The following is a 12,954-nucleotide window of genomic DNA, read 5'->3' on the forward strand; positions in this document are numbered from 1 at the left end:
CAAAGCTGAATTTTCAGCATTTTTCCAGTCTTGTCACATGATCCTTCAGAAATGAAGAAATCATCGTAATTTGACGATTATATGCTTTGTTAGAATAAATACTAAACCAATTTTCTTATTTTTATTTACAAAACACATTTTACATGATTATTTTTGTGGAAAATGCATTTTACTTTCCATGATGCATTGATTAATACAAAGTTCATAAAGAATATTTGAAATCGAATATTTTATACCATTGTGAATGCTCTGTCATTTATGTCATATTAGAAGGATTTCTGAAATATCACGTAAAATTTAAAGGGACAGTTCACCCGAAAAATGAAAATTTTCTTACTTTTTACTCACACTCAAGTGGTTCCAATGCTTTATGAGATTTTTTTCTACTGCTGAACACAAAAGAAAGTTATTTTAAAAAGTATTTGATAACATTTTGTGTTCAACCAAAGAAAGAATCTCAAAGAGGTTTTTGACAAGTGAATGATGAGTTAACGACAGATTTTTCACTTTTGGTTAACTTTAACACTGAAGTAATGGCTGCTGACATTTCAACACAGCAGTAATTATTATTGTTATTATTATTATTATTATTATTTTACAAATTTCACTTAGAATTTATTTAAAATGTTAATATTTCCCAATATAAGGCTACTGTTTGTGTTGACGTTTAAAATATAAACAAAATAAAAGTTTCTAAACTACATAAAACATGGGTTATTTATATAACTGTATTGTTTATAAACACACATTATTCGTATTTTTAGGCTAAAGATTTGTCACTTAAAATATAATTTTATATTAATTCGATTTTGCCACTGTTTTATGGCACGGTGCAAAGAAAGTGTTGGCATGTTCCTTCCGCTAAATAATCTTTTGGTCACGTGAGAGGAAACTCACTGGTGCACGCGTCCTGTCAAAACAACACATCTACGATCAAATCCCAGCAGAATGAACAGGTTGGGATTTAAGATTCATATAATGACAGAATTCATAACTAGAGCTTTATGCGCGTGCTCTCCGTTACTTAAATAATTTTGTTTCCCTGCATATGTTGTTTGGTTCTCGCGCGTTGATGCATTTGTGGTTGCTTTATATAATTGTTTTAATATAATTCTTAATATTTCAGGATTTTAAAGCCCTGTTTATGTAGTTCGACCTGTATAGAATGCATTTATTGTGGTATTGTCTTGTGTGAATAATGGTTTTGCTATAGTTAAACACTTTGTTAGCTTCTTAGCTGAACGGCTAAGATACCAATAAAGTCGTAGAGACCAGTAAAATCGCAACAAAGTCGTTTATATAAGTCCTGTTTGCTTAAATCGTAGCAAGTCTACTATTATATATACTATTGTATATGTTTACAGAAAAGACTGGCTTGTATTAATGAGGTGCCAGTGAAACAGGATGGTTAGGTTTGCTCTGTGCGGAAGTTTCTGTTGGACAATCGGGTTGTTGCCAGATCTTGTGGAAATAAATGAATAATATTTGCTTTGTAACCTAATGTAGCATCTTTACATGAAAATACAGCGCCCTCTAGTGCGAGAATGCCACTAATACGTCTCGCTGCGTAAGTATTTATGAAAAAGTCAACAGAAAAACATGCTACATTTTTTCAGTTGATCTGGCAACCTTACACTACACGATTTAATCTGGAAACAAGAGGGGGCGCAGCTGCTCCGTGTAATTGGCTATCGGCGAAGCAGCATGGGATGTAATTGGATGTCGGTGCCACGGAGTGGGAGGGGCGGCGGCATGTGATTGGCTGAGCGAAAGAACGGAGGGGGAACTGATCAGCTGGTCTCTGCAGATATCTGAGTCCAGCAAAACAATGTAGGAAGAAAAAGTGCTGAATGTCACAATCACCGGGCGGAGAAACAGCGGATCACACACATTGAACAGTCTCATCCAGCACGGTTGCAAGATTTCCCACAAGCCCTGCCGCCTGATTCAGCCAGGATAGGCGCAGGACTGCAGTACAAAATCCTCCAGTCTCATCCGTGTGTGTGCTGTTTCATATTTCAGTGATGCGAAAGCGAAAAGGCAGCGACGATCATGACAGCTCGTTCACGGGAACGTTAACGGACGGCAGCTCCGATCTAAAGCAGTGCCACAAAAGGGTAGACGCGGCTACTGATCCTGGAGGCTCGGGGAAGGAGATGGGGAGACGGTGCAGGAGGTGAGACACTCACAGCTGATCTTACACATCTGGCACTGATGCTCTGTGTGCCTGCAGAACTGGGTTTGGGGTCTTTGTGTTTCTGAATGCATTGCTTTAAGACTTATAGACAACCATTGAGGTAAAGTTGGTTTTATATTCGCACATTAGGACATTCTCCTTGATAATACAATTTCACAAAATAATCTGTGCAAATTTTAAATAGTGAAATCATATTAGCAGCCAATACTATTAAAGTACAACATTGTTTACAGTCAGTTAAATAGTGCTGATGTTGTTTTCAAGTCATACTTGCATGAGATTTCAGACTGAATAATCAAAATACTATGGTAAACATATTGAGGTAAAGTTGCTTTTATATTTGCACATTCAGACTTTCTCTTTAATTTTATAATTTCACTAAATATTCCTTGCAAATTCTAAATAGTGAAAGATTAGCATATATTAGCAGCCAATGACTATCAAAGTACAACATTGTTAACAGTCAGTAGTCATACTTGCATGTGTTCTCAGACCATATATCCACTATTCAAATGCTATTATAATAAACAATATAGGGAGCATGTCACAAGTTATCATTGAATAAATATGCAAATATAAAATTTCAATGTTAACCTCAATTAGACAGCCAGGGGGCTCAGTATTAAAAACAATGACATTGTAACGTTAAATACACATCTTGGAGATGCAGTGGCGCAGTAGGTAGTGCTGTCACCTAACAACAAGAAGGTCGCTGGTTCAAGCCTCAGCTGGGTCAGTTGGCATTTCTGTGTGGAGTTTGCATGTTCTCCCTGCGTTCGCTGTGTTTTCTCCGGGTGATCCGGTTTCCCCCAAAGTCCAAAGACATGTGGTACAGGTGAACTGGGAAGGCTAAATTGTCCGTAGTTTATGAGTGTGAGTGAGTGTGAATGGATGTTTCCCAGAAAGAGGTTGTGGCTGGAAGGGCAGCTGCTGCGAAAAAACATGTGCTGGATAAGTTGGCGGTTCATTCCGCTGTGGCAACTCCGGATTAATAAAGGGACTAAGCCGAAAAGAAAATGAATTGCACGTCTTTATTTTAACCTCTAGCTGAAAGCCCTGGATCTATTTTTGTATGTTAAGGCATTTTCAGAGTTATCTTTGAGAATACAGGCCTGTCTGATGGGTGTTAATATATTGTATGCATTATTGTCATTCTTCTGAGATGTTTGTGGTTTCAAACTCTTTTGAGGCATGAAATCATATAGATCATTCTGTGATTGAGTCGCAATCCCGTGTGACTCTCCTGAGGCTGAGTAGTATTTAGGCTGTCCTGTCACTAAACTAGATCAGCAACTTTTGGGTGGGGTGTGAAGTGATTGTTTCATAGTATGGCAGATTCTTGGAGGTTTTGTGTAAAGCTGAAAAACTATTTAAGGGTAAAATGCAAGTTTTGTTGAAAGAATTAGCTTGTGTAAGAATTAACCAGTGTAAATACTGACAAAATAAACTTTTGAATTTGATGCACTGCACAAGTATACATAAAATTAATCAGGTCTAATCAGTTTGCAGAATGAGCAAATGCAGCTTAAGAATAGAACAATGTCTCTTTTTTTTTGGCCGTACGGTGGCTCAGTTGTTAGCACTGTCGCCTCACAGCAAGAAGGTTACTTGTTTGAGTCCCGGCTGGGCCAGTTGGCATTTCTGTGTGGAGTTTGTATGTTCTCTCCATGTTTGCGTGGGTTTCCTCTGGGTTCTCCGGTTTCCCCCACAGTCCAAAGTCATGCGCTATAGGTCAGTTGGATAAACTAAATTGACTATAGTGTATGAGTGAGTTTGAATGCGAAAGTATATGGGTGTTTCCCAGTATTGGGTTGTGGCTGGAAAAGGCATCCACTGTGTAAAACATATGCTGGAATAGTTGGCCGTTCATTCCACTGTGGCGACCACTGATAAATAGGGGACAAAGCTGAAGGAAAATGAGAGAATGAATATACTAAAATTCAAACTGCCATTCAGACACTGTAGTTTTACATTACCATTGTATGTGTATCAGAGACACAGTTGTTAAACGAATATTGCACTTTTTGGCTAGTAATTTCAACTTTGTTTTATGGCAAGAGCGTTTAAGTCTTTAAAATACACTGGCCACGTACATAGTAGCTCTTTTTCTTCAAATTGAGGATTTCTGTGGAAAGATTTGAGCCCAGCAGAGATCATTTACATGGAAAAGGAGAGTTCATTTTCTAAAGCGTGTTTAAATGTTTCACTGGCTGAAAAGTGATATCTTCTGTAGAAATTCTCAGAGCAGAACTGACTCATGCAGTTACTCATACATGTTTTTTACAGCTAAATTTAAAATAATGTAAGTTTGCATCATTGTAGGAGGATGTATGATGGGAGTAGTGGTGTTCAGCTGTTGTGAAGGCATACTGTATTTCTATTCATGGATCAGATCATCAGGAACAATAAAAGGCCTTCACACTCTTAGAAATAGTAGTTGGAAAAAGGTATAATCACAGTGATGCCGTTGAGGAATCATTGTGCCTTGGTTCACCAAAGAATTTTAAGAGCAATTCCAGCAATATGCATGTGACATTTGCTGTAAAAATTATAAAAATAAATTCACAGCGAAAGCATAGTAACAGTACATTAAAACATCTGTTGATATTTTCCAAAACAATATCAATCTGTAAACAATTTTTCTAGTTTAATAAAGGGAATACACACCTGTTACAGATGACCAAAAAAGGCTACGAGTGACCAAAAAAGGCTACAGTATACAACATACTTTATAGAAATTCTGTGAAGTAAACTGCACAGCCCAAAAGAAATGATGCTAATCAATAGGAAAAGAGTTGGTTCCAGCATAGGCTTTTTTCCGAAAACGGACGCTATATACATTTCTGGAGACCGTGAATTATGTAGCCAGAAGTACGTATGGCTGCATTTCAACTTTTAAACAAATGATACAGGGCGGTATGATGCCATTTCTTTTCACGCTAGCAGCTGACCAATTACCTCCATATGAACGGTTTTCCCGCTGTTACCATTTAGTCCAGTGGCTCGCAGCATACGTCGGCGGATTTGAGACACAGAGAGGAGTTGACCGTGATGACAGGGTTCGAGTCTGGTGAAGAATGGTTCCAGAAAGCAGGTACGACAAAAACAAAAGCCACAACACAAAATAAAGAAGTAAATAACAGGGTAAGAATGTGGTAAAATTTTAAAACGGGGTAAAAATCAGGCGAGAACTTTTCTTTTTCTGTATTGCTTTTCAAAACACTGTCAGTTGGGTTTAGGAAAGTGGGTGGGCGCTGGCCAATTGGTGCTTTTGAAAACACTTTCGGTTGGGTATAGGGAAGTGGTTGAGTAAGGGGGTTGGTCATTTGGTTAGTTAGTCAGTCGACAACAGCCTCTAGTGGATTTATGCAAGAACAGCAGACACGAATGGCACTCGCGAGAGAAATTTGAAATCTCAAAAAAGCATACAGAGCGGCCTCTTGTGAATTCATGAAAACAACAAAAACTGCCAAAAACGTACCTCCTGGGACATATTTGGCGCTTTCCAGAAATGTATATAGAGATAGGTTTTCAGACTGAGCCTGGGTTGGTTGACCCTTTATAAAACAAAAATGATTGATTTTATTTTATTTAACGTTTTTGCATTTGTGAAGAAAAAGTTTTGTTATAGATGTGTGACGCCTCTCTGTTATGAAAGTGACGCATGTGAAATTGGCACTTTTGGTAAAACAAATATAATAGTTTGAAAATATTTTGACGGAGACATTTTTGAGTGTTTTTACTGTACTGTAAAATGCTAGCCTACACAAAAACCTAGAAAGGGTTTTGCTTTTTTGGTAAACTTAATTTTTTTTCATGGCAAGGTTGACATTTGCATGGAATTTCTCTTAAAGGTCCAAAATGAAAATAAAGTTTTTTAGATGTAGTATCAGTATTATTAGTTTTTAAGATACCTATAAGCTAGTGTGCTCCAAAAGTCGCATTTAGAAGAAATAAAACTGATGTGAAACATGTGAAGCTTGTAGTTTGTCACTTCCGCCTAAATGCAGCAACAATTTTTTTCACATCACCTCAAACTGCAGTTTCTTCTCATATCATAATCAATCAAATGCTCTCTAGTATCTGACATGCCCTGCCCCCTTCAAGATGCTTGTCATTTGCTTTTCATTTGTTGCACTTGAGCTCAATTGCTCTCACTGCCAGAGCGGTGATAAAAACAAAACACTATTGGCTTTTTTTTTTAAAGAGGAGGAGCTACACTACATTCCACCCTCTCTTCATGTTTCGGTTGAGATTACGTCAAACATCGGATAAAAATGCATATGCCAAAGCACTTAATAAGACCTTTAAAAAAAAAAGAGAAAATTATGACAGAAATAAGTAAGTGCTACAATAAAAAGAAAACCAATCTTAGAACCAATAAAATAAGGGACCATTTCTTGGAATGCAAATATTCCACTGATTATTTAAAATCCTTCACTAAACGTTTTAAAAAATGTTTACTTTCAAAGAAGAAAAAGGCCAAAGTTCTACTGCCAGTTTTCTATAAATCAATATTTTTAGTTGTCTCCCTATGCCTTGGTTGATTAGATAGAATTCAAGCAGTAAGAAATAAAAAATCAAAGGTGTGTCTGTGTGTGTAGGATGTCATTTAGCCTTAACTTGTCTAAATCAAAGTGTGAGGAAGGCTGGAACGTTCTGGTCCAGCAATATGGTGGTAAAACATTGTACACTCAGCAAAAGAAACAATAAATTGCAGATTGGGAACCTGGAGGAGTTCCCACAGTTCAGTGCTTCTCATGCTCTTAAGATAACAAGATTGTATTAGGTTTCATAGTTGCTACATCACGTGGAAATACAAACTGGTTTGGAGTGAATTGCTTGCTACCTTTGACCTAAGAGGTTAATTTGAGACCTGTGCATCATGTTTGGTTATGTTTCTTAAAGAAATAGATTTGTTCAGGGATTTTTTTTTCCAACAGCGATAGTAAAGGCATGTATACTGCTACAAAATGTGTAAATGTTGTACTTATCAGAAAATGTATGAAACAGTTTGCACAAAAAATAACTATATGTATACTGCTCAAAAAGAAAGAAAGAAACACTTGGAGTTGCATTGTGTTGTTTAAGTGTTCCCTTTATTTTTGAGCAGTATATAAAGTAATTTTAATGCTATTAGTAATGCTATTATGTATTAATACTATATGTAACAGTAAAATTACAACTGAACTTTTGTTGTAAAAGATCAGTGTAACAAACCTGGAAAATGCCCTTTCATAAAAGGTGTTGTTTGCCAAATTAGCATGAAACACTAGCAGGAAATGGTACTCTAAAGTTCTACCATCACATCTCCTTTGAACTGAAATGCTACTCTACAGTTGTTCTGTATCTGATGCCGCAGTAATCGGACTCTCCTGTATGGGTCTGGGGTATTGAGTGCTGGAGCCGGTCATGTGTCCGACACAGGAGCTTCTGCTGGTTAGTCTGCTTCCATTGACCTTTGTATGGCAGACCAGGTTCAAGGTTAACAGGGTCAGCTCAGCTTTAATTCACAGGATCTGTGAAAATTAAATTAGCCGAAATCCCCTGGAAATTTTAAGCATGGATGTCAGAGTTCAGGTCCCCATTACTTGAGAAGCATAGGATTCCTGTGTTGAACTTTTGTAATAAAACCAAAGGCTGGTCTTTTGTGATACATTAAAATATGTACTATCTTCCAAAAGATTATTTTACTAACACATTCAAAGAGGATTTAAAGGGGCCATGAAATCTAAATGTTCTTGAGAGGTCAATTTACAATAAAAAAAAAAAACCTTGATTATCTGTTTTACTCAGATGTACAGTTGTTCACAATAGTCTTTTGCTTTTGTCACTTTTTTTTTTATCGCACACTTTCCTTCAGCTTATTCCCTCATTTATCAGGGGTCGCCATAGCGAATGAACCACCGATTACTCTGGCATATGTTTTATGTGGAGGATGCCGTTCTAGCTACAACTTTTATTTTACTTTTAAATCTAAAAGACAAAAAGGCTAAAATCTACAAACCCTATTTTTTGACTTCATGAAGCATTTAAACAGGTTGTTTGATTGCATTGCCTTGTTCTTAAAGACATTCATCTTAAGGAGGGGTGGATTACCTGTCTATTCAGCCTAAATAATGAATCCCCTGTAAATCATGTCAGTTTTTTGCTCCACACGTCAACTTGAAATTCTAGTCTGTTCTTGTATTCTGGGAACAGGAGCTCTAGATCCAACATAGACCCAAGAGGAGTCCTAATTGTGATGATTTGGTGTCTTATTTTAGCTCTTCTTGTAAAACGGTGTCAGGTTTGATAGCAAAAAAGAAACCTTGATGGTACCATTTGAAATATATTCTTTAAAGATTTTGGGAGGATGAAACACAAAGTTTCCTATTGACTTACATAGGGAAAGTATGTGGTGTTTTTTTGGTTGTCATTTCTGTCAGTGAGTCACATGGTCAACAAGTCATCCAGTAACCATGAGTTCATCAGTTTTCATTTCTGCTTTTGATAACATTGCTGTATCACAGTTTGCTCCTTCTACAAGAAGAATTCACCTCTCTCAATAGAGCCACAATCTTGGTTTTACGCATTTACCATTGCACATAGTCTATCAAATATTAGATGTAAACACTTTTCAAAATTCTCCCATTGTGTCGCTAGCTGGTATGAATACAAGATCATCAGGTCAACCTGAAACCAGCTTTTGAAAACTATCTTAAAGGGCTGACTGTTCATTCAGGCAAACCACTGATTTGTTGATTTTCAATATATAGTATTAGGTTGGTGAATTGATGTTTTTTTTTTTTTTTTTTCTTGAGGCTGTTTGAAGGAGACAAAATTCTGTGTAGTAGAAGTGATAATAAACTCTGGCATCTCTGTCAAAACGGCCCTTCCAGACTCCTCTGAGCGATCAGAGACACTCATTAGGGCGAGTGAAAGAAGAGAAGTGAAAGGGATGAAGAAAGAAGAGAGGGAGGAAGTAGAGAGAGACTGAGTTGTACCACGTGTCTGTCTTTTTTCAGCATTAGGAGTGCAGTGTCTATGGTTTCACATATCCTTCACATGCCCGTCCTGGCTGAACTCAACACATTTGCATTTTTGGTGCATAGTTCAATATCAGCAGCAGAATGTGTGCTGTGCAATTGCACATCAGCTGTTGTTTAAAGATGGGTTTTACTTAATACATCCTTGTTCTTGTGAGGTTTGTTGAACATGTATTTAAAGGTTGGTGTGTTGTTCCTGTGCCATTATAAAATGTGCTATGGTAACTGAAGTGTTTGATAATATGGGAATTTCTATCATAAAGGTTGTTTCCCTTTTATTTGTGTCACATTGTTAAAGCTAAATGGGTTTTAAATGGCCAATTTGTCTGATGCAAAAACAAACGGTTTACTTTCTGTATACTGTATCTGTGGTAGGGCTGGGCAAAAAAAAAATTGGTATAGGTTTTTATTGACTAAACACCGTGGTCAATATCAATTAAAAAAAAAAATTCAGTATGAAGTTTCGGTATAAGGGTTACAGTTTTATTAAAATGTGGGTGTTGAGTAGGGCTGCACGATTAATCAAAAAAAAGTTACGATCTCGATTCGACCCTACACACGATCTTAATTCAGCTTTTTCTACGCTTCAGCCAATTATATTTTCAAGGTCAGGAGAGAAGCAAGGCAGTTGCACGAGTCTTCACAGCAACATTGCCACCTTCAAATGCCGTTAAAAGTGTCACACTGTATTTATAAGATATAAATCACCCAAAATGTTGTTTCTGTCTTCCTATAATGATGTATTCGCAGCCGCGAAACCACATATGAGCTGACCGCGAGCTGTTTGCTTCCGTGAACGCGCGCGTGCCCGTCTATGACGCCTACTTTAGTGAACAGAAGCTGCATAGGCTGTGAACAACAGGTAATAAAGTTGTAAATAAGGTTCAGCTTGTTGCACAGAGCAATCGTTTGAGAGCGTGTGATTTGCATGTGTTTTTTTCTCACAGTGACGGCGGCCTTGAGCCGCACTAGGAAGCGAAAGTGAAAATTGTGTGCACATTTTAATGATCATATGGCATTTTAGAGTTATGATTACGACAAGCATTTGATATGTTTTTTCTTTCATAGTGAATACAAAGTGTTGTGGATGAAAATAAATGTTTTCTGTATCAGTATAACAACCCTAGCCTATACATAATGTTGAATATAATGCAAGAAGGAATCTGATAATGACAAAGTTCTAATTTTACCTGTGAAAACAAATGGTCTAATAATGTTGTCAATGGCAGATGACAAGCACATGTCTTAAACCTACACATAGGCCTACTATTATTATTGTTTTTTTTACTATATATTTGAGAATTAACAATAATAATAGGCTAATCATATTAACCTTTATTTTACTTATACAGAATCGTGAGAAAATCGTGATCTTGATTTTAAGCAAAAAAATATCGTGATTCACATTTTTGCCAGAATCATGCAGCCCTAGTGCTGAGAGCACGCCTAGGAAGCAAGGCCAATAAGCTTAGGGTGTAAGTTTGTCACGTGCAATGGAGGTGCTCGACTTGCACGACGTGCATATGAGAGCTACGCACACAAACCGTGCATATTTTCCAGCCACACCTAGTTAAAAACATCTCAACTTTTCTGAATGCCGCAAGTGCACCGCGATTCATGCAAGTAAAACTAACCAATCTTCTTCACACTTTGTATAGAATATCCACATTTCAGTAATAACGTCAGACTAATTACCTCCATAACCTCCATGAACTTGTATCGGAGCTGCAGCAATGATTTGTCTGTTTCAACTTGTTCCAAAAGCATCTTTCATCTGCTGAATAAAAAAGAAGAAATTTGGAAGAATGTTGGTAACCAGGCTCTTAATGGTACCCTTTGACTTCCATAGTGATATTTTTTCTATAGAAAGTCACTCAACTGTGAACTGTTTGATTGCCTATGTTCCACAAAATACATGGTTTGTATTCACCAGATAAAAAAGGAACTTAAGGATGAGTTGTTTTAGCAGATCTGGATGTCTCTATGCCTCTGAGAGAGTTCAGTACCTCAGACCTGTCAGACTCTATTACATATAGCAGTAGCTGCAGGTTAGTAGAAGTGCTCTGCTTTTCTGTACTTTTACTGCCGCTTCATCTTCCGTCTTTTAAGCCTTGATTGTAGTTTAACTTTTTTTTTTTTGGATTCTGAAGAATGTATCTTTCCTAAAATACCATAAAAAACAAATCACAAGTTACTTTAATACTGTTTTGAAAAAGTTATATTTAATATTCAAATAGATCCATTTGATCTAGAGTTCTGAAGTGAAATAAAGTCATGTGGTATGCATTTATTACAGTATTTTAGATTGAAATGGGAAGAAATAAAAAAATGTCTGTTTGTGACAGTTACATTCGCAATATCTAAAGTAGATTTCAGCCTCAATAAATTAATCAGCAAATTTTATATAAGGTTAAGAAAGTCAAACATGTTGTCTCATGGTTTTTCATTTAGATGGAAATCAGATATACATATTAAGCCATAGGGAAGATCTCCAGATATTGGATATGTATTTAATGTACTGTAAAATCGATGGCTTAGACCGGATGTATGGATGAACAGACTTTTGTGTGTGTCTACGTGCATCTACAATGTCAAATCTAAGTCAGATGTGAGTTAAAAAACTTTAAAAAAGTTTAAATGCAGCCTATTTGAATGTATAGTATTTGTAATGTAATGTGTAAGTAGTCATTGTCAATTCAGTTGTAACAGTTAATGAATCATATTATCATGATTTTAAAAATAATTACTCAGTATTTTAATTAATGAATGTTGCAGTATAATGTAAAAAGGGCATGTGTTTGTCTTGACTTATTCCAAATTCTTTTTGTCCATCAGGACTCCGCTAAATGATCATGGTCACTAGAGTTAGTATTTTATTTGACTGTTGTTGGTCTGCAGCATTTGGGTCATTGGTAGGGCCAGACAGAATCTGCTGACATTTTTTTTGCTATTTCTGCGGAGAATTTTGCGGAAAAAAAATCTGCAGATTTATGCGGAATGATTTTAGGACTATCATAACTAAAAACTTATTATATGATATAAAAATAATACCTTATTAACTTTTATTTAATGTTTACTATGTAAATCAAATTAGATCCACTTATTTTTTAAACAAAGCAAGTCTCTCTTATAATCTATCTACTAAACAACAGCAAATATAACTTTACAAACTGTATTGTAAATAAATCAAAAGAACATATTACTATAATTATATCACAGTAATGTTAGTCAAATTAATTTAAAAACTGAATAAATATAAATGTGCACACATTTATTCAAGTAAATAAATAGACCCAATGATGGTCTAAACATCTGCAGAAACCTGCGGATTTCTGTGCGCGCAGACTCCATGAGGGCCTAGTCATTGGGTTTAGGATGCAATATAGAAAAGAGCTGCAATTCATACACTGTGCCAATGTCTGCCACTTAAAAACTGTTGTTTGGGACTAGCAGACATGAGACAAGACAGAAAAAGAATAGACAAAAAAAGATTGCCTGACATTTTCAAAATGGCATCTTTCAGCTTGAAAGTGATGAAACTGTAAGTTTCAAGATGTAAGGGCTCACAGTTTGAGCTTGACAGTGAGAATATATACACTAAATATTTGAGCTGTTTTAACCAAACGCTGGGACAAATATGGAGAAACCAGTCAAATCTCATGAGAGAACATAACTATTTTAGGTATTGTCAGAAAAGTGTCTAAGGTGTATAAATTTCTGCAATTCTCT

The 12,954-nt window shown here is 36.3% G+C and overlaps 1 protein-coding gene across 1 annotated transcript in view; it reads left to right on the plus strand.

The window, feature by feature from the left end:
- Positions 1–870: 870 nt before the first annotated feature.
- Positions 871–12,954, plus strand: part of abhd12 (abhydrolase domain containing 12, lysophospholipase) — a 39,163-nt gene continuing 27,079 nt past the window's right edge. Inside the window, exons 1-2 of the mRNA XM_056476778.1 lie at positions 871–956; positions 2,023–2,176. Coding sequence (XP_056332753.1) covers positions 2,025–2,176 — 152 coding nt within the window. The 5' untranslated portion in view covers positions 871–956; positions 2,023–2,024. The remainder of the gene's footprint in view (positions 957–2,022; positions 2,177–12,954) is intronic.

The sequence above is a fragment of the Danio aesculapii genome, chromosome 17 (assembly GCF_903798145.1).
Source record: "Danio aesculapii chromosome 17, fDanAes4.1, whole genome shotgun sequence".
NCBI lineage: Eukaryota > Metazoa > Chordata > Actinopteri > Cypriniformes > Danionidae > Danio > Danio aesculapii.